The sequence below is a fragment of the Plecotus auritus genome, assembly GCF_963455305.1.
Source record: "Plecotus auritus genome assembly, chromosome: 8".
Taxonomy (NCBI): Eukaryota; Metazoa; Chordata; class Mammalia; order Chiroptera; family Vespertilionidae; genus Plecotus; species Plecotus auritus.
Window position 1 is genome coordinate 137,328,765 of NC_137782.1, and position 21,372 is coordinate 137,350,136.

General features: G+C 40.7%; 1 protein-coding gene across 5 annotated transcripts in view; it reads left to right on the forward strand.

Moving 5' to 3' along the window:
• WDPCP (WD repeat containing planar cell polarity effector) overlaps positions 1–21,372 on the forward strand; it is a 281,383-nt gene that overhangs the window by 137,958 nt on the left and 122,053 nt on the right. The window contains exon 13 of one of the 5 annotated variants that reach the window (XM_080686008.1): positions 5,249–6,162. The exons of the other annotated variants lie outside the window; for them this stretch is intronic. Coding sequence (XP_080542134.1) covers positions 5,249–5,480 — 232 coding nt within the window. The 3' untranslated portion in view covers positions 5,481–6,162. Of the gene's footprint in view, positions 1–5,248; positions 6,163–21,372 lie in introns of those variants that run through there. 5 annotated transcript variants of the gene reach the window in all.

Here is a 21,372-nt window from a genome sequence, read left to right on the forward strand (position 1 = left end):
GATTTTTCTTGTCTTCATCTTCAAATGCAGTCCTGCTTTGGCACTTTCTTCTTTCAGTTTCATCAGAAGTCATTTCAAATCATTGCTACATTCTGCCAGTAAGATGATATCATCTGCATATCTTAAGTTGTTGATATTTCTTTCACCAATTTTAACTCCTCCTTCCTCTGAGTCTAGTCCAGTTTTTTTTAATATGTTCAGTGCACATATTAAACAAACAAGGAAATAAAAGGTGTGACACCTTCCCCTATAGGAAACCATTCAGTCTCTCCATATTCTGTCCTGGCAATGGCTTCCTGTCCACAGTACAGGTTACACATCAGGACAATCAAGTGCTGAGGCACACCCGTCCCTTTCAGAGCAACTGCCAGCTTTGCATGATCTACACAGTCAAAAGTTAGTCTAACCTTCTGATATTCTTCGGAGCAGTCCAGTATACAGCAAGTGCTCACAATCAGGTCTCAAGTGCCTCTTCCTTTTTGAATCCAGCTGAAAATCCAACATTTCCTACTTCATATAAGGTGGAAGCCTTCGTTGCATCACCTTGAGCATCACTGTACTTGTATGGGAAGTTAGAGCAATGGTCCTGTAGATACTATGCTCTTTGGCATCTCCTTCCTGAAAACTGAGAGGTATATTAAACCTTTCCAATCAGTAGGCCATTGTTTTGTTTTCCATATTTGTTAACATATTTTTGTGAGGATTTTGACAGATTCACTGCTGGTGGCTTGAAATAATTCTCTTTGTACCCCTGGTGATTTATTTCTTCCCAATTCAGGGCAGCTTTCGCTTCACTGTTTAGAATTGCAAGTTCTTTCTTATAGGAATACTAGAGGCCCGGTGCACGAAATTGGTGCACTGCGGGGGGTGGGAGTGTCCCTCAGCCCAACCTGCACCCTCTCCAATCTGGGACCCCTAGGGGGATGTCTGACTGCCTGTTTAGGCCCAATCCAGGCAGTCAGACAGCCCTTTCACAATCTAGGACTGCTGGCTCCCAACTGCTCGCCTGCCTGCCTGATTGCCCCTAACCACTTCTGCCTGCCAGCCTGATCACCCCTAACCACTCCCCTGCCAGCCTGATCGATGCCTAACTGCTCCCCTGCCAGCCTGATCATCCCCAACTGCCCTCCCCTGACAACCCGGTCACCCCCAATTGCCCTCCCCTGCATATTCCCTCTTCATTAGATAGGGTTTTTTCTTTAGCATATTGGACAGCCTTAACTGGTTTGGCTCAGTGGATGGAGCATCGGCCTGCAGACTCAAGGGTCCCAGGTTCAATTCCGGTCAACGGCATGTACCTTGGTTGGGGGCACATACCCAGTGGGAAGTGTGCAGGAGGCAGCTGATTGATGTTTCTCTCTCATAGATGTTTCTAGCTCTCTATCCCTTTCTCTTCCTCTCTGTAAAAAATCAATAAAATATCTATTTTTTAAAAAGAAACATTTAAGATTCCTCCATATCTGCCTGGCTGGTGTGACTCAGTGGTTGAGACCTCAGGCTGCCACGGCTGGAAGGGGATCGCACCCTGGCCAGGCTGAGACCCCAGCCCAGGCTGCCACGCCTGGCCGGGGATGGCGCCATGGGGCGCGGGGGGGTGGGGGGGGACGTGCCCTGACCAGGCTGAGACCCCAGCCCAGGCTGCCATATGAGCCTGGCCGGGGATGGTGCCATTGGGGGTGCGTGCCCCGGCCAGGCTGAGACCCCAGCCCAGGCTATGGCCGGGGATCGCACAGGGCTCTGGCGCCTCCCAGCTGGACACCCCGGGCTGCTGCTGCTGGGCAGGGATCGCTGCATGGGGAGTGGGCACCTCCCAGCTGGACACCCCGGACTGCTGCCGCTGGGCGGACTGGGGGCCTCCGGCGGGGCTAAGAGGACTGGGCGCCGCCATCTTCTGGCTATGGGTGCCGCCATTTTTATAGCGGAGTGATGGTTAATTTGCATATTACTCTTTTATTAGATAGGATTCTGCAAAAGTATCTGTTATCCTTTGGTCTTTTCTGTAGAGAATTTCAATAAATAGAGGGAATCCATGGATATCCTTTCCCTTTATTTTTTCCTGGTCAGATAATGTGCTTCCTTATTAGTATTCAGCATTCTTTTTTTTTTTTTTAATATATTTTATTGATTTTTTACAGAGAGAAAGAGAGAGGGATAGAGAGTTAGAAACATCGATGAGAGAGAGACATCGCTCAGCTGCCTCCTGCACGCCCCCTACTAGGGATGTGCCCGCAACCCAGGTACATGCCCTTGACCAGAATCGAACCTGGACCCTTCAGTCCACAGGCCGACGCTCTATCCACTGAGCCAAACCAGTTAGGGCTATTCAGCATTCTTAATCTAGGTTTGAATTTCCCTCTTATTTCTTGCATTTTCTGGTAGAGATATCTCATTTTTTCTTTTTTGTTCTCTTCTATCGCCTTACATTGACTTTTGTAAAAGTTCTCTTTATTTCCAAATGATAGTTGTTGAAAAACTGCATTCAGGTTTCTAACCCTACTTTGGTCACCTTTTGCTTTTGCCTCTTACCTGTCTCTGACAATTTTTAGTTTTTCTCCTCCCAAACATCTTTTTTTTTCTTTCTTTCCTTTCTACTTCTAGCATTGTCTTTTTGCATTCTTTCCAAATAATATTTCTAGTGTCAGTCTGCAGTTCTGGGTCTTGGTCACTTAAGTTTAACAATGCAAATCTGTATTTTATGTGCATTTTAAATCCATTAGGAATGTTATTTACATTATATTTTGGCAATACAATTCTTTTATTACTCTTCAGCTTTACTCCAGTGTTTGATATTAACACTTCATGGTCAGTAACAGTCTGCTCCTGGGCTTGCTTTGGCAGAAACAACACAGTTTCTTCATCTTCTACTTCCAATTACATAGTCTACTTGATTTTTTATTGGCCATTTGGTGTTATCCATTTGCTCTTATCACCTAGGAAATTCCAAGAGTTTTAGCAGCTCTGTGCCAGGAATAAGACAAAGACCAAAGATATATTTCTTATTATAAATCACAATATCAGAAAAGGCCAATGCAGCTTTGCTAAATTAAGTTCACAAGGTGATTATTTACTACTCGTCCTCCATGAAATTGAATAGCACTCCAGAATTACTGAATAGGGAAATCCTAACAAGAGCTTCTATTATAAATAAATTAGAGGCCTGGTTCACAAATTCATGCATAGGTAGGGTCCCTTGGCCTGGCCTGCAGTCGGGGCTGATTGGGGCCATCTCGCCCAGTCCCAATTGGGGGTGATCGGGGCCTGCCAGCCAGTGGGAGGGACCTCGGGAAATTGGCCAGCCGTAGGAGGTTGGCTGTGGGAGCACACTGACCACCAGGGGGCAGCTCCTGCATTGAGCGTCTGCACCCTGGTGGTCAGTTCACATCATAGCGACTCGTCGACCAGTCATTTGTTTGTTCGGTTGCTTAGGCTTTTATATACTGAGTGGCCAGATTATTATGATCTCTGAACGCATAATAATCTGGCCACTCAGTGTATATCCTATATGATAAAAGGCTAATATGCAAATTGTCCCCTAGACCAGGAGTTCAACCAGCAGGCAGGCCGGCCAACCACCCATGTCCTCTCCCCCTGGCCAGGCTGGCCAGACCCCATCCATGCACGAATTCATGCACCAGGCCTCTAATATATATATATTTACAGTGAGTGGCCAGATTATTATGCGTTCAGAGATCATAATAATCTGGCCACTCAGTGTATATATAGATAGAAACCATAGTAGCAACTTCTAGGTATTAAAAAAACATTTCAAATGAACGTGCCATATATGAAGCTTATTTTACTAACATGGAAATGTAAAGGATTAATATTTATTTTACTTATTCCCCTCTTAACTATAAGACTTGTTTTCTGACTCAAATAGTATAATGTGATTGTGTCAGAGAGTCATGCTTTTTAAAAAACTTATAAAAGAATAAGCAGAATTTTGATGTAGTCCCATTTGTTTATTTTCTCTTTGGCTTCCATTGCCCTAGGGGCAGTATCAGTGAAAAAGTTCTTTTGGCATATGTCTGAGATTTTGCTGCCTGTGGATTCCTCTAGTATTTTTATGGTTTCCTGTCTTATATTTAAGTCCTGTATCCATTTTGAGTTTATTTTTGTGTATGGTGTAAGTTGGTGATCTAGTTTCATTTTTTTGCATGTATCTGTCCAATTTTCCCAACACCATTTATTGAAGAGACTGTCTTGACTCCATTGTATGCTCATGCCTCCTTTGTCAAATATTAATTGCGCATATTGGTTTGGGTCGATATCTGGATTCTCTATTCTATTCCATTGATCTATATGTCTGTTCTTGTGCCAGTACCAGGCTGTTTTGAGGACAGTGGCTTTGTAATACAGCTTGAAATCTGGTATTGAGATCCCTCCTACTTTATTCTTCTTTCTCAGGATTGCTGTGGCTATTCGGGGTCTTTTTTTATTCCAGATGAATTTTTGGAGAGTTCTTTCTAGGTCTGTGAAATATGCTGTTGGTATTTTAATGGGGATTGCATTGAATCTATAGATTGCTTTGGGTAGTATGGACATTTTGATGATGTTGATTCTACCAATCCATGAACATGGTATGTTCTTCCATCTGTTTACATCTTCCTCTATCTCTTTTTTCAGTGTCCTGTAGTTTTCTGCATATAGGTCTTTTACCTCCTTGGTTAGGTTTATTCCTAAGTATCTTAATTTTTTTGGTGCGATGGAAAATGGGATTGCTTTTTTAGTCTCTCTTTCTGTAAGTTCACTGTTGGTGTATAGAAATGCCATAGATTTCTTGGTGTTAATTTTGTATCCTGCTACATTGCCGAATTCATTTATTAAGTCTGTTAGTTTTTTGATGGAGTCTTTCGGGTTTTTTATGTACAATATCATGTCATCTGCAAATAAGGACAGCTTTACTTCTTCTTTTCCAATTTGGATGCCTTTTATTTCTTCTTCTTGTCTGATTGCAATGGCTAATACTTCCAGTACTATGTCAAACAGGAGTGGTGAGAGTGGGCATCCTTGTCTTGTTCCTGTTCTTAGGGGAAATGGTTTTAGTTTTTGCCCATTGAGTATGATGTTAGCTGTGGGTTTATCATATATAGCTTTTATTATGTTGAGGTATGATCCCTCTATTCCCACCTTGTTGAGAGTTTTTGTCAAAAGAAACCATCAACAAAACAACAAGAAACCTCACTGTATGGGAGAACATATTTGCAAATGGTATCACTGATAAAGGTTTAATTTCCAACATCTACAGGCAGCCTATACAACTTAATAAAAGGAAGATAAAGGATCCAATAAAAAAATGGGCAACAGACCTAAATAGAATCTTTTCGAAAGAAGACAGAAGGAAGGCCAAGAGACACATGAAAACATGCTCAAAGTCACTAATTATCCGAGAGATGCAAATCAAAACGACAATGCGATACCATCTCGCACCTGTCAGAATGGCTATTATCAACAAATCAACAAACGACAAGTGTTGGTGAGGATGCGGAGAAAAAGGAACCCTCGTGCACTGCTGGTGGGAATGCAGACTGGTGCAGCCACTGTGGAGAACAGTATGGAGTTTCCTCAAAAAACTGAAAATGGAACTCCCATTTGACCCAGTAATCCCACTCCTAGGAATATATCCTAAGAAACCAGAAACACCAATCAGAAAGGATATATGCACCCCTATGTTCATAGCAGCACAATTTACAATAGCTAAGATTTGGAAACAGCCTAGGTGCCCATCAGCAGATATCTGGATCATAAAACTATGGTACATCTACACAATGGAATATTATGCTGCCATAAAAAAGAAAGAATTACTACCATTTGTAGGCACCTGGATGGAATTAGAGAACATTATGCTAAGTGAAATAAGCCAGTCAATGAAAGAAAAATACCACATGATCCCACTCATTTGGGGATAATGAAAAACATTATAAACTGATGAACAAAAAGATAGTTACAGAGGCAGTAAAGCATCAAACAGACTGTCAAATTACAGCGGTAAGGTTAGGGAGAGGTGGGGGAAATAAGAGATCAACTGAAGGACTTGTATGCATGCATATAAGAGTAACCAACGGATGCAAAACATTGGGGGGTGAGGGCATGTATGGGAGTGGGGTGTTGGTGGGGGCAATGGTAAGATATGTACACATATAATACCTTAATAAAAATTTGAAAATAAATAAATAAATAAATTACCAAACCAAAAAAAAAAAAAAAGAATAAGCAAAATATTAGGAAAGGAAGCTTTGTTACCTAGGAATAAAAATACTGTTTATGACATATTTGTGGGGAAGTGTATTGATGTCTGCATTTTCCTTTGCACTGCAATAAGAAAGTGAGATGAACTGATGGATAGAAAGGGAGATTAAAAGATAAGTGATTTAACAATATTGTAATGTGACAGTGATAGAATCTGTGTGGTAAATATCCTTTCAACTTTCTTGAATGTTTGAACATTTTTATAATAAGAGGGGACATATATATTATGTTAAGTCAATATTTACACTTAGAGTTTGTGGGGGGGAACTAGAGACTAGTCTTTTGAAAGTGGTTCTTAGCTTATGCAAAATATACTGATAGGCAAAATTATTTGTTTTGTAACTAAAAATGTTATTAACCAATTCAATTTCTAAATGGCTTTTTTCAGTTATACTTTTCAGTAATGAACCATACACAGTGAATAAAACAATTATATGAAATGCATTCAAAGAATATTAATACTAAAATAATTACCTAAGAATATTTAGGGAGTAAGACAGAATGATCTCCAGAGAAAAACTTCCTGGTTAGAAAATCTAAAAATGCTAGATGATGTACTTAAAATACTTGTTTAAAGCATGGTTGACCTGGCAGGAAACTAAGGGAAACACTCAAAGATTGAAATGACAAGGATGCTTGATTCCATAAGAGTAAGCAAATTCAAAGTTTGCCTTGAAGGCATCTGCTGGCAGTGAGGTGCTTGGTTTACAAAGGCTGTGTACTCAGAGAGTCAGAGACAAAGCTTTGGGCTGAAGTGAATAGGAGATGGAGTCAGAAACCCCACATCATTCCACAGCCCTTGAAGGGCAATGTCTGAGAGAACTAGAAGGAAGGAAGATAGGAGATCCAAGAAGGAATGGTGGGCAACAATTAATTGTGCTGTTTGTCTTTTTATTGTTGAGAATTCTTTGTCCATTCTGGATACTAGACCCTTTTCAGATATATTATTTGTAAGTAGTTTCTCCCATTTTCACTTTTTTGATAGTGCTTGATGCACAAAAGGTTTTCTTTTTTATGAAGTCCAGTTTATTGGCTTTTTCTTTTGTGGTTTGTGCTTTTGGTATCCTATTTAAGAAACCATTGCCTGCCCTGGTCTGGTAGCTCAGTTGGTTGGAGCATTGTGCCATAGTCCCATGCAATCAAAAGTGGCATGTTCGATTCCTGTCAGGGCACATACCTAGGTGGACTCCAGTTGGGGCGCATACAAGAGACAACTGATTGATTTTTCTTTCTCACATCAATGTTTCTTTCTCCCCCTCTCTTTCTCTCCCTTCCTCTTTCTATAAAAATCAATGAAAACATAATCTTGGGTGAGTATTAAAAAAAAATAAAGAAACCATTGTCTAATCTGAGGTCAGGAAGATTTACTCCTCTGTTTCATTCTAAGAATTTTATAGTTTAAGCTGTTATGTTTATGTCTTTGATCCATTTTGAGTTAATATTTATATACTAGAGGCCCGGTGCACGAAATTCGTGCACTGGGAGCGGGGGCCCCTCAGCCTGGCCTGCGCCCTCTTGCAGTCTGGGACCCCTCGGGGGATGTCCCTGGGGAGTGGGCCTAAGCCAGCAGTTGGACATCCCTCTCGCAGTCCAGGACCCCTCGCTCCTTACCGCCCGCCTGCTCACTGCTCCTTACCACTTGGCTCACTGCTCCTTAGCGCTGCTGTGGAGGCGAGAAAGGCTCCCACTACCGCCGCTGCGCTCGCCAGCTGTGAGCCCGGCTTGTGACTGAGCAGTGCTCCCCCTGTGGGAGTGCACTGACCACCAGGTGGCAGCTCCTGCATTGAGCATCTGCCCCCTGGTGGTCAGTGCACATCATAGTGACTGGTCGTTCTGGTTGTTCGCCATAACCGTCTCTTAGGTTTCTATTATATAGACTAGAGGCCCGGTGCACGAATTCATGCACGGGTAGGGTCCAGCCGGCCTGCCCCAATCAGGGCCGAATTGAGCCTGGCTGGCCAGAAGGGCCACAGGCTGTTGGCCAGCCAGCCCCGCCCCCAATCAGGGTGGGGGGGCCAGTAGGGGGCAGGGCTGGCCGGGGGGAGGGGTTGTGAGTGATTGGCTGGCCAGCCCTGCCCCCTGGTTGAACTCCAGGTCGAATTCCTGGTTGAGGGGACAATTTGCATATTAGCCTTTTATTATATAGGAGGGTGTGAAGTAGTGATACAAATTCATTCATTTACATGTAGATATCTAATATTCCCAGTACCATATTTCCTAGAAGGGATGCAAGTTCCATTTTTCTACTCAGCCTTCTCTGGCATCATCTTATTGAGGGAAGGTGGGTAAGGGTGGGGGGGTGGTGGGACTCCTGTTTCAGTCTGGCAAGGTTGGAAGTCACTAGCTATTGCCGGCATGGGTGGGGCCACAGTTTTGCTTGGTGTTTGGCTGGTGTAAAGCAGTTATTTTTAGAAAGTTTTCTCCCTTGCTATGCTGTCCATTGCCTGGTCCTTTGGCTAGAGAAATCAGACTTTTGTTTGGGCTCTTTTTCTTCTCTGTACCCATTGGCATGTTTGGGTCACTGACTTCTCTAATTTCAATTCTGGAATACACGAGGCAAAAAGAACACCAGAAACTTACCCCTGGTTTTCCTTGGGTCCCAAGGTTCCTAAGCTGGCCTGCCTTCTCTCCACCTTTCATACTCCTATGTTTGTTTTTATATATAAGTCAAGGTTTTAAAATTGTACTTAGAGGGAAGGATTGGAAAAAGTATTTCTCTCTCTCTTAGAAGTGGAAGCCTCTTAATACATTTTTTTAAACCCTAAAAGCCTATCCACTGTTGCTAATACCTTTACAATAAAAAGGGAAACTGTCTAGAACTTCACCTAAACATAATCCTTCTATAACTTCCTGGAGGCCTAAAGGGGTTTCTCTAATTGGTCATTGCTGTTTTAAGGCAGTCTGGATTTAAGGAGTCCAATGGCCTATGTATGAATTCTCTACCAAGTGTATGCATTCAAGAAGATTTATCCGAAGCTACAAGTTCCTTTCATGTATGATCACTACCATTGTTATTGTCTTCAATGTCACCCAAAGCATGGATCTTCAAACTTCTCCCTTCCTCTTTCATTGTGATGTGCCACATTTCTGTGATGATATATGGTAGAGTCCATAGATTTTTAGATCATGTAGCTTGATAGGAAATCGCAGCTCTTTTCTTTCTCATTATCAGGTGTGTCATCAGCGTAGGTCAAACTTTGATCAACATGTAAAATCTAATTTTACTAAAAACATTGTAAACATCCAAAATTATAGTGTTATTTTTTAAATGGTGCATTGAGAATGAGTCATACAACATTAGATGAGATTCATTTTTTGCAAATAAAGCATTAATCAGACTTTCTGGGGAAAAAGAATTTTTGTATTATTTGAGAATTTTGCTTTGTGAGCATGTGGAGCAGCAAGTCAGTTTAATAAATAGTTCTGCATAAATAAAATGCTAACAGGTGGTTACTGGGAAATGTTTTTGTTTCATCAAATAAATGTATCCTTCCATCTGGTGAAATACAGAGTGTGGTAAAAGTAGATTTACAGTTGTATGAGAAACACAGAGTTTATTCTTGTATTATTATTCATTTATTGTATTATTTATCAAATGAACAACTTTTGCCCCACTCGTAATTCTTTCAGTGACATTTAAAACCTTTGGTTCATTCCTAGAATAGAAGAGGAGAAAAATCTTGATAATATTCAAGAACATAGAATAGAATCATAGAATATGTTTGATCCAAAAGAATGCCAGGAAAGCAGAAAAAAGAAAGAATATGTGGGACAAATGGAAAATAAATAGTAATGTGGTAGATTTAAAATAAAAATGTCTTAATAATCACATTATATCTAAATGGTTTAAACCCTTCAATTAAATAAAATAGAAACGGCACCAGACAGAACAGACATCCTGAAAATCAAGATAGACTTCAGCCCTGGCTGGGTTTCTCAGTGGTTAGAGCATCGGCCCACAGACCAAAGGATTGTGGGTTTGATTCCTTGTCATGGACATGTATCTGGGTTCCCCGGCCCTGGACAGGGCCCATGCAGGAGGCGACCAATTGATGTGTCTCTCACATTGGTGTTTCTCTCTCTCCCTTTCTTCCCTCCCTTCTACTCTCTCTAAAAAATCAATGGGAAAAACATCCTTGGGTGAGGATTAACAAAATAAAACAAAAAATATATACTTGAGATAATCACAATGAATGTAAATGAAAAGGCAAAGAGAATAAAACAATTAGAAGTATGTATTAGATTTAGAATACAGATGATTCAACATTAGGATGCTGAGAAGAGAAGATGTACTCAAACATATAATGCAAGAAAAAGTCCTTGAGCCTTGGCCAGTGTGCATTGTCCCATGCACTGAGAGGTTGCTGGTCAGGGTCACATGCCCGGGGTGCAGATTCGATCCCCTGTGGGGGGCATGCAAGGAGCAGCCAATTGATGTGTGATTGATGTTTCTCTCTCATCGATGTTTCTCTCTCCCTCTCCCTTCCTCTCTCTCTAAAAATCAATAAAAACATTTAATTAAAAATAATACTTGAAAAAAAAGCAAAGTCCCTGAAATGAAAAAAGAAAAGAATCTAGCAGTGCAATCAAGGATATTTTATGCTCGAGACTTCTGTCACATTTAGAGACAACAGGCAAATATTCTCAAACATGAAAATCTTTAGAGAATAAACTAGTATACCGGTTAACAATGCGGATTTTTTTCAATAGACAGAGTTACACATATGTTGATATATATGCGATTTGATATGTATGCTATTTTGTTGTATTGACAACAAGCTTAAAAACTTCATATGTCAAATTTTCTGAAAGTGTTAACATCATAGATATTTTTACGCTTAAAAATGTCAAATTTCGTGCCGAAAAGCATTTGCGGGAAGTTTAATTCATTATTTTATTTTGAAGAAAAGTGCTGCTGAATACTTTGGGAAGCTTATGGTGAACATGCTCCATCTCATGATACTTGTGAATGCTGGTTTAAATGCTTTAAAAGTGATGATTTCGATGTGAAAGACAAAGAACGTCCAAGTCAAACGAAAAAGTTTGAAGACCAACAGTTACAAGCATTATTGGATGAAGATGCATGTCCAACTCAAAAACAACTTGCAGAAAGATTAAACATTGCTCAGCAAACAATTTCCAATCGTTTACAAGCAATGGGAAAGATTTTAAAGGAAGGAAAATGGGTGCAACATCAACTGAATGAAAGACAAATGGAAAACCGAAAAGTCATCAGTAAAATGTTGTTTCAAATCACGAAACAGTCTTTTTTGCATCGAACTGTGACTGGCAATGAAAAGTGGATTTATTTTGAGAATCCTAAACACAAAATCATGGGTTGATCCAGGTCAACCATCAACATTGACTACAAGGCCAAATCGCTTCTGAAAGAAGACAGTGTGTTTGGTGGGATCAGGAAGGTGTGGTATGATCAGCTTCTAAAACCAGGTGAAACCGTTAATATCGATCACTTCCGACAACAATCAGTTTGAACCACACTTTGATTGTAAAATGACTAGAATGTTCCAGAAGACATGGCAAAGTAATTTTGCTTCATGATAACACACCATCACACACTTCAAAACCAGTTAAAGACACGTTAAAAGATCTTGCCTGGAAAATTCACCATAGCTGAGGTTTGGAAACAGCCTAAGTGCCCATCAGCAGATGAGTGGGTTAAAAAACTGTGGTACATCTACAGAATGGAATACTACGCTGCAGTAAAAAAAGGAGTTCTTACCATTTGCAGCAGCATGGATGGAACTGGAGAGCATTATGCTAAGTGAAATTAGCCAGTCAGAGAAAGATAAATATCACATGATCTCACTCATTTATGGAATATAATGAACAACATAAACTGATGAACAAAAACAGATTCAGAGACAGAGAAACATCGATCAGACCATCAAACCTCAGAAGGAAAGGTAGAGGCGGGTGGGGGTAAGGAGGAGAGATCAACCAAAGGACTTGTATGCATGCATATAAGCCTAACCAATGGACACAGACAACAGGGGGGTGAGGGCATGAGTGGGGGGGGGTGGGGGGAGTTAATGGGGGAATAAGGACACATATGTAACACCTTAATCAATAAAGAAATTTAAAAAAAAAGATCTTGCCTGGGAAGTATTAACCCACCCGCCATATTCACCAGACCTTGCTCCATCAGATTACCACTTGTTCCGATCGATGGCACACGCACTTTCTGAGCAGCACTTCAAAACGTACGAAGAAGTGGAAAATTGGGTCTCTGAATGGTTTGCCTCAAAACAAGAAAAGTTCTATTGGGACGGTATCCACAAATTACCTGAAAGATGTGGGAAATGTGTACTCAGCAATGGACATTAGTTTGAATAAAAAACTTTTGATGTTTCTTTTGAAATTATCATGTTTTCTTTGATTACAAAATCCGCATTATTAACCGGTACACCTACAAAATCCACATTATTAACCGGTACACCTAGTGTATGGCATGTCAACCCTTGGTGAAAAAAGTGCTTAACAATGAATACAAATACTAGTAAAAGGCTTCTCAAAAATAGAGAATCCTTTTGAAATAAAGAAGCATTGTGGTAAGCAATCCATTTATGAGTAACTTATGCCAAACAACTATAGAAATTATAATTAGAAAAGAAAATGGGTATTATCTTAGATAATGTAAAAATAACTATGTAATAAAAATTGAAAGTTGGAGAAAGGTAAGTCGAGGAAACATCAGAGTCATCATCTTTCAAAACAGAGAGTCAGTGAATCCTGTTTAAAAGTGACATAAGTTGTTTTTTAAAAACCTGAATATTTTTCATAATGGCTTAATTTTGGAAGGATCTTTTAGAAAATAGTATTCAGTTAAGAAACAAATATTTGGAGGTTAATAAGTCCTATAAATTTTTTTCTTTAAATGAATGTTCTTTACTTTAAAATAGGATGTGTAACATAAGCCCATTAACATAGAAGAATTCCCGATATTCCCCATCTATTTGTTATATACCCATACAGAGATGTCTGGGATGATATGTGCTAAATGTGAACAATGGAAATTTCTGGGTATTGCAATATGGGAGTGACTTATACTTCCATCTTTGTGCTTTCTGCATTTTTTGAATTTTTTTTATGATAACACATCAGTTGTATAAAAGATTATACAGGAGTGATTATTTTGTCCATATTAAAAATACATCTAACTAAGTAAGTGAAAGTATATAAATCTAGATGTTAACAATGTTAATTTTTCCTTTACTTTTAATTTTTAATTTTTTTTATCATAAATGAAGAACAGTACTAAAATTTTGCCCCAAATCATAATCTTGGGGACTTTTACATTACAGGAAAACCAAAGCAGAAAATATGCCTAAAATTAGTCTACTTCATAAATAAAATATTCAGTCAAGCACAGTTGTTAAGAAAATTTATTTAATTTGTGGAAGCAAAATATTTGTTATTGTGTTAATCTGAAGTAAATATACAAACAAAAAAATTAATCTCTGGAGTCCAATCATTTTTCAAATGTATTAGAGATTTCATTCATTCAGGCTCTCTGCTAGACAGGGTGGACATTGGCATAATTTGTTCTTCTGACAGTACTGGGTCCTATTCATAGTCTTGGAACTGCGATGTTAACACAAATATCACTGATGACCCAGATAAGATTAACACGTTTTCTGCACACTCTTTGAGTAGTATAGTGTTTTATTTTCTAGGCACCTCTCTTCTCTTTCTCTCCCTTTCCTTGTCCTTCTTCCCCTCCCCCTTACAGACAGACACACACACACACACACACACACACACACACACACACACTTAACATAGAAAAATGGGATTCTACTGATTTTACCAGGATATGCATGTGACAATACCTCAATAAAAAGGAAAAATTAAAACCCTCCTTCACTTCAAGTTTTCAAGTGAAATTCCTTGAGATGCTACTCTCTCTCCACTTCCATCACTTCTACTGCCAGCAGAAGAATGAAGGATTAGGCTGGTGCTCGGCCAGGCCATCTACTACCAGCATAAAACGGAACAGGAGGAGTTTTCTACCCTACATGGTGTGAACTAGACTCGGGAGGCGTTAGTTTCAAACCGCTTCTTTCTTTTTGCTCTCTGCAGAATGTTCTCCAAATTTTTTTTAAAAGTCATTCACTCAACAAATATTTATTTACTTTGTGCCACCCACCATGCTGAGTGGAGAATAGAGCTCAAAGCTCTATGTTGTTGTGTCTGCTGAGGATGTAACCCTGTGCTTAGTATAATTTAGGGTCAGGGTGATCAGTTTCAGAATAGTCCAATTTATACATTTATTATCTCACTATTTTTGCCACAATATTACTTGTTTATTAGTCTTTATTACTTTATGAACCACTGTATAATTCTTTCTGACATATTCTCACCTAGTCCTTATCCATCTTACAGTTTTATATATAGGGTGTCCCAAACAAATGTATACACATACATTTTTGATAGCTCAATTGATGTTTCTTTGTTTTTAGATTTAACCGATTGGAATTAATAATTATTTAAAGTGTTTATATACTTTTGGGGGACACCCTGTAGTTTATTTCCTTTTCAGTGACTTGTCTGTAGTTACTCTTCAAAAGCCTTAGTCTTTTCTGACTACATGTCTAGGTGATTAAGCTCACCATAAATTCTGAGCTGGCCTTTCTCAGTGCTAGATACATGCCCTTCCTTTTCTTCATCTTCCCCTGCAACAAGCACACACTATTGAGATCTGCAAGAGATGGAAGAGGGACATAATTTTAACTAATTGACTAAACTCATGTTCCCATAGTTAAAATTGTTTAGATATCACATCCGGACAATTATCATTAGAATGTAGTACATTTGGTTCCCTGAGCTGACTGTGTAGTCATCCTGATAGGTTTGCTCGGTAGAACATGGCTTTCCTGTTCAATTTAAATGATCAATACAGTGAAAGACCTACAGCTGGAATGGAAGAGAGGCTGCAGAGAATTATTTAAATAAAGGATGGGATTTGACAGACTGGGGCTTGAGCACAAGAGGTGTGAAAGAACAGGTGCCTGGGTTGTTATCTGCATTTTTAATTAACATCTGTTTTTAGCCTGAAGCACCTTGCTGAGAATGGGTACTGTGCTTGTGTTCAGAGATAAACACCGACTATTGAGAAGCTGTTAAATAGTAAGAGGTTAATAAAACGGAAAGGTTTTCCTTGAGAGGAAGGAATAATGGAGATTCACTCACTGGATATAGATGTCTAAGGGAACCCTTGTTAAAACTGTTATGTTTTTAAATCCTTTATTTTGATAATATGTATGCGGAAGATATGAAAAGTCACAATCAGTAATAAAATAATAATGAAAGTGTTCACATCTGCTTATACCTGGGCTTGGGACTCGGAGGTGGTTCTGAAGGTATTTTTGCTTTATCTTCATTGTTGAATATTGAAAAGAACATATTTGTGTATTAAGTCCATAATTAAAATAGAATAAAAAACAGAAATCTGTATGTTTGGCATATTGTGGCAATTAAAGAATTTTTCTTGTTGGAAAAAATGGAAAGAATTTAGAAAATAAAAAAATGAAAGGCAATAAGGGTTTGAGTAAGGCAGGAAAAGTAGTTTTCTTGATTATCTTTTGATGGTTAGAAAAATGTTTACTAACATCGTCTCACAGTTGAGACTAACCATAAGATAGCAAGTACTTAAATTTCTCCAGATAACCAGTTCATAACTCAGAAGTTACACCAAGACACAAACTTCCATTATTTGCCCTTTAGTCTGATGCAAAGCTTAATTTGTTTAGCATTGTTTGGGGGAAATGTGTGAATGGATACCACTTTTTACATCCTATCTAATAAAAGAGTAATAGGCAAATTAACTGTCACACCAAGACACAAGATGGCCGCCCCATGTGGTCAAAGATGGCTGCCCCCATGTGGACACAAGATGGCCACCACAAGATGGCCTGCAGGGGAAGGCAATTGTGGAAAATTAGGGGTGACCAGGCCAGCAGAGGAGGGCAGTTGGGGGTGACGAGGCCGGCAGAGGAGGGCAGTTGGGGGAGACCAGGCCAGCAAGGGAGGGCATTTGGGGGGGACCCAGGTCTGCAAGGGAGGGCAGTTGGGGGAGACCAGGCCTGCAGGGGAGGGCAGTTGGGGGGGACCAGGCCTGCAGGGGAGAGCAGTTGGGGGGGCAGGCCTGCAGGGGAGAGCAGTTGGGGGAGGACCAGGCCTGCAGGGGAGGGTATTTTTTGGGGAGGGGGGAAGGCCTGCAGGGGAAGACAGTTGGGGGAAGACCCAGGCCAGCAGGGGAGGGCAGTTGGGATGGACCAGGCCTGCAGGGGAGGGCAGTTGGGGTGGACCAGGCCTGCAGGGGAGGGCAGTTGGGGGGGGGACCGGGCCTGCAGGGGAGGGCAGTTGGGAGCCAGCAGTCCTGGATTGTGAGAGCGATGTCTGACCGCCCGTTTAGGCCCGATCCCACTGGGTGGTCGGACATCCCTCAAGGGGTCCCAGATTGGAGAGGGTGCAGGCTGGGCTGAGGGACACCCCACCCCCATCCACGAATTTCGTGCACCATGCCTCTAGTCTATATATATAAAAACCGAAGTGACTGGGCGGTAGCTATGACACATAATGACCACCAGGGGGCAGATGCTCAATGCACAGGCATGGAAACATGGAACAGACTAATGAATCTCAGAGGGAAGGGAGGAGGGGGGAGGGTGGGAAGAGGTTAACCAAAGATTTTATATGCATACCAGAGGTCAGGTGCATGATTCGTGCACTGGTGGGGTCCCTCAGTCTGGTCTTTGGGGATTGGGCTGAAACCGGCAGTCTGACATCCCCTGAGGGGTCCTGGATTGTGAGAGGGTGCGGGCCAGGCGGAGGGATCCCAACGGTGCACGAATCAGGGGTAGGATTCCTGGTCAGAGCTCATGCAGGAGGCAACATAAGGCTGCCAATCTGAGTCTACAAATAAGCATTATTCTATAAGTACAATTTTAAAAATTATGAATTTTAACAAGAGGCATTTTGGTTCTTTGGATGTGGCTATTACATATAAAGCTTCTATGAACATTCATGTGCAGGTTTTCATGTAGATACGAGTTTTTACTTCTCTCTGATAAATGCCCAGTAGCGTGCTTGCTAAGTCATGTGCTAGGTAGTGTGAGTTTGGTACTATATAAGCTGCTATACTATTTTTATAGTGGTTGTGTCATTTTGCATTCCCATCAGCAATGTATGAAAGATCCAGTTTCTCCTCATCCTTGCCAGCATTGTCACTATTTTTAATTTTAGCTGTTATAATAGATGTGTACTGATATTTCATTGTGATTTTATTTGCATTTTCTAATGGCCAGTGATGTTGAGGATCTTTTCATGTGTTTATTTTCCATCTGTATGCTCTGGTGAAATAATCTCTTCATGTCATTTGTCTATTTTCTGATTGGATTGTTTGAAAATATACTTTTCTTAAAGTTTGTGGATGTGCTTTGGAAATGAAAATTTTTATTTTGTAAGCATGAGAGAAATACTGCAATATCATTTGATGGCACTGTTGATGTTTAAATGTAGATGCAGGAGCCAGAAAGATGTGCTAAGATTCAAACATTGGGGAGATAGTATTGAGATATAAATGTAGAAGGGAGGGAGAAGGGGGAAAAGGAGGCAGAGGAGAGAGAGAAATAATGGGCAGAATAAAGAAAGGGGATAAGAGATACAGAAACTCCAAGGAAGAAGATGAGGAATACTAGTATGTTAAAGCTAGTCGGAACAAGGGCTTTTCACAGGGTCTGGAAAGTGTCTCTAAGAGACTGAGGTAGACCATGTAGAAGTTTCTGGGGTTTTTTAAATGAGTTATAATCTACAAAGTGATGAATTTAACTTGCATTGTATCTAAACTAACTGTTTGTGGTGGAGTTGAAAGTTAATTGGAGTAGCCCTAGCTGGTTTGGCTCAGTGGGCATCGACCTGTGGACCAAAGGGTCCTGGGTACGATTCCTGGTCAGAGCTCATCCAGGAGGCAACCAATTGATGTGTTTCTCTCATAAAGATGTTTCTCTCTGTCTTTTCCTCTCTCTTCCACTCTCTCTAAAAATCTATGGAAAAATATCCTTGGGTGAGGATTAAAAACAAACAAGCAATTGCCGAAACCGGTTTGGCTCAGTGGATAGAGCGTCGGCCTGCGGACTGAAGGGTCCCGGGTTCGATTCCGGTCAAGGGCATGTACCTTGGTTGCGGGCACATCTCCAGTGGGAGGTGTGCAGGAGGCAGCTGATCGATGTTTCTCTCTCATCGATGTTTCTAGCTCTCTATCCCTCTCCCTTCCTCTCTATAAAAAATCAATAAAATATATTTTAAAAAAACAAAAAAAAAAACAAGCAAACAAACAGAAGTTAATTGGAGTAAAGGAATGTGACTTTCCCCACAGCCCCAATCACCATTTATCCCCTCTATGCCCTCTTCTTCCTCCACCCACGCATCCTCTCCACCCCGGAAATTACCACACTGTTGTCCATGCCCATGAGTTCTCTCTCTCTTTTTATTTTCTTTGTTGCCCAATCCCTCTACCATCCCCCAACACCCACAACCCCACTACCCCCAGAGCTGTCTTCCTGCTCTCTAATCTATGAGTCTCTCTTTATTTTGCTTGGTAGTTCAGTTTGTTCATTAAATCCCACACACTGGAAGCAGCTCAAGTATCCATCAGTAGATGAGTAGATAAAAAAGCTGTGGTAGATTCACATAATGGAATACTACTCTACCAATAAAAGAAAGAAAATTTTACCCTTGGTGACAGCATGGGTGGACCTGGAAAGTATTATGCTAAGTGAAATAAGCCAGTGAGAGAAAGACAAGCACCGTAGGATTTCACTTATATGTGGAATTTAAGGAATATGACTTTTACCATACACTAAGAGATCTTTGACAAGCTCTTATTTGTAAAATGGGAAGTGAAGTCATCTGCCTTTCATATCTCAGGAGTACTGTATCCAATAAAGCAATTACTGGGAAAATTTTTACATCTGTAAAGTAGTCCACAAATAAAAATTGTGAATGATAATTTTTAAAAACCATGGAAAATAGGAGCAGGACTGACTGAAATATTAAATGAGTGCTTTAAATTATTTTTGCAGAGAGAAGTACTTTACCAATTTTCATTAAAAAGAGCTAATATACTAGGACGTAGATATAGCAGGAATCAGTAAATTCATGTCAGATTCAACTTATTTGTAAAGAACACAAGCTTCCAAGGCCCAGAGCTCCTGTGTGTGTGTCACTAGACTTAATGGAAGCTAGGGAAAGGGTCTGGCACACAGAGGTTGTCTTAGTCTGTTTCGGCTGCTATAACAAAATACCACAGATTGGGTGGTTTATAACAGCAGAAATGTATTTCTCATGGTTCTGAAGGGTGGAAAATCCAAGATCAAAGTACCAGCAAGGTCATATTCTGGTGAGGGCCCTCTTCCTGGTTCTCTGTGTCCTCACATGGTGGAAGGGGTGAGGGAGCTCTCTCAGTCCTCTTTTATATTAATCCCACTCACCAGTCTCTGCTCTCATGACCTAATAACTTTCCAAAGGCTCCACCTAATGGTCTTAACTCCGTAATGTTGGGAATTAGGTTTTAAACGTATGAACGGGGGGGCGGGAGGGGGGAAAGGAGGACCAGCATTCAAACCATAGCAGGGGGCTATGCTCAACAGCCTTCTTTACTGCAGGAAACACTGGTTCTAGGCTCCTTTCCTCTTTGCATTTGAGCCCAGATTAAATCAGAATATTAAATGGTGTTATACCTTCCAGCTGTTGTATTTTCAAGTATAGCTTTCTGTGACTCCTCAAATTTATTCATTTCATGATATAACTAAACATCTACTTAGTTTGTATATTGTTTTACTACTGAGTTATAATACTATTCAAAATGTATTAGCAGTAAACATTGAAAATGGCTTCATATTAATGTCTGAAGCAGATTTATTTCCATATATTAACTTACTGTAATCCCATAAAGTTGGATAGAAGAATTTATATTGTTTTTATCTATAAGAAATAGGAAGCACAGGAGAAACCAAGATGGCGGCCTAGGTAAACACCTAAACTGCTGCCTTGCACAACAATTTCAAAACTACAACTAAAAGACAAAATGGACATCATCCAGAACAACAGGAAGGCTGGCTGAGTGGAAATTCTACAGCTAGAAGGAAAGAGAAAAGCACACTGAGACTCAGAGGAGCTGCAGGAGACAGAGGTACTGAGACGCGCACAGAGAGGACTGGCAACTGAGTACACTGCTGGCTTTCTCAAGCGGGAGGGAGACAAAAGCTCCCGACTGCACTAAACTCCAGTTCCGGGCGAGACTCTGGGGACTCAGACTCATCCGGGATGAAACTGGACTGTCTGGCAGCGGGTGGAACTCGAAGGCGGCTTTCTCTCAAAGGTGCTTGCAGCGATTAACATGGGAAACTGAGACACAGGGGCCTATTAGGGCAGGGCTGACAGAAAACTAATGCTGTCTGCTCCGCCCTGAGACTCCGCCCCATCCAAGCTGAACACAGAGGCTTTTGCAAGTCTTCTCCCATAAGGGTGTCTCCAGCACAGAAGTTCTCCCAGCATAGACACAGCTGATCCTCACAGCCAATTGGCCTGGAGGTCAATTCCTCCCAGTGATACCAACAACAATCAAGGCTTAACTACAACAAGACTGTGCACACAGCCCACAAAGGGGTGCACCAAGAGTGTCCACCTCAGGTAACTGGGGAGGCTGAGCCACTGGGCCCTATAGGACACCTAGCACACAGAGCCACTCTACCAACTCAGGGAAGCAACCAAAATGCGGAGACAAAGAAACATCACAAATGAAAGGAATGGAGGAAAGCAAACGACTGGATATAGAGTTCAAAACCACGGTTATAAGGTTTTTCAAGAATTTTCTAGAAAAGGACGATAAATTTAGTGAGACCCTCGAGGATATGAAAAAGAACCAACTAGAAATTAAACATACACTGACTGAAATAAAAAATATTATACAGAGACCTAACAGCAGTCTAGAGGAACGCAAGAATCAAGTCAAAGATTTGAAATACAAAGAATCAAAAAACACTCAACCAGGAAAGCAAAAAGAAAAAAGAATCCAAAAATATGAAGATAGTTTCGGAGCCT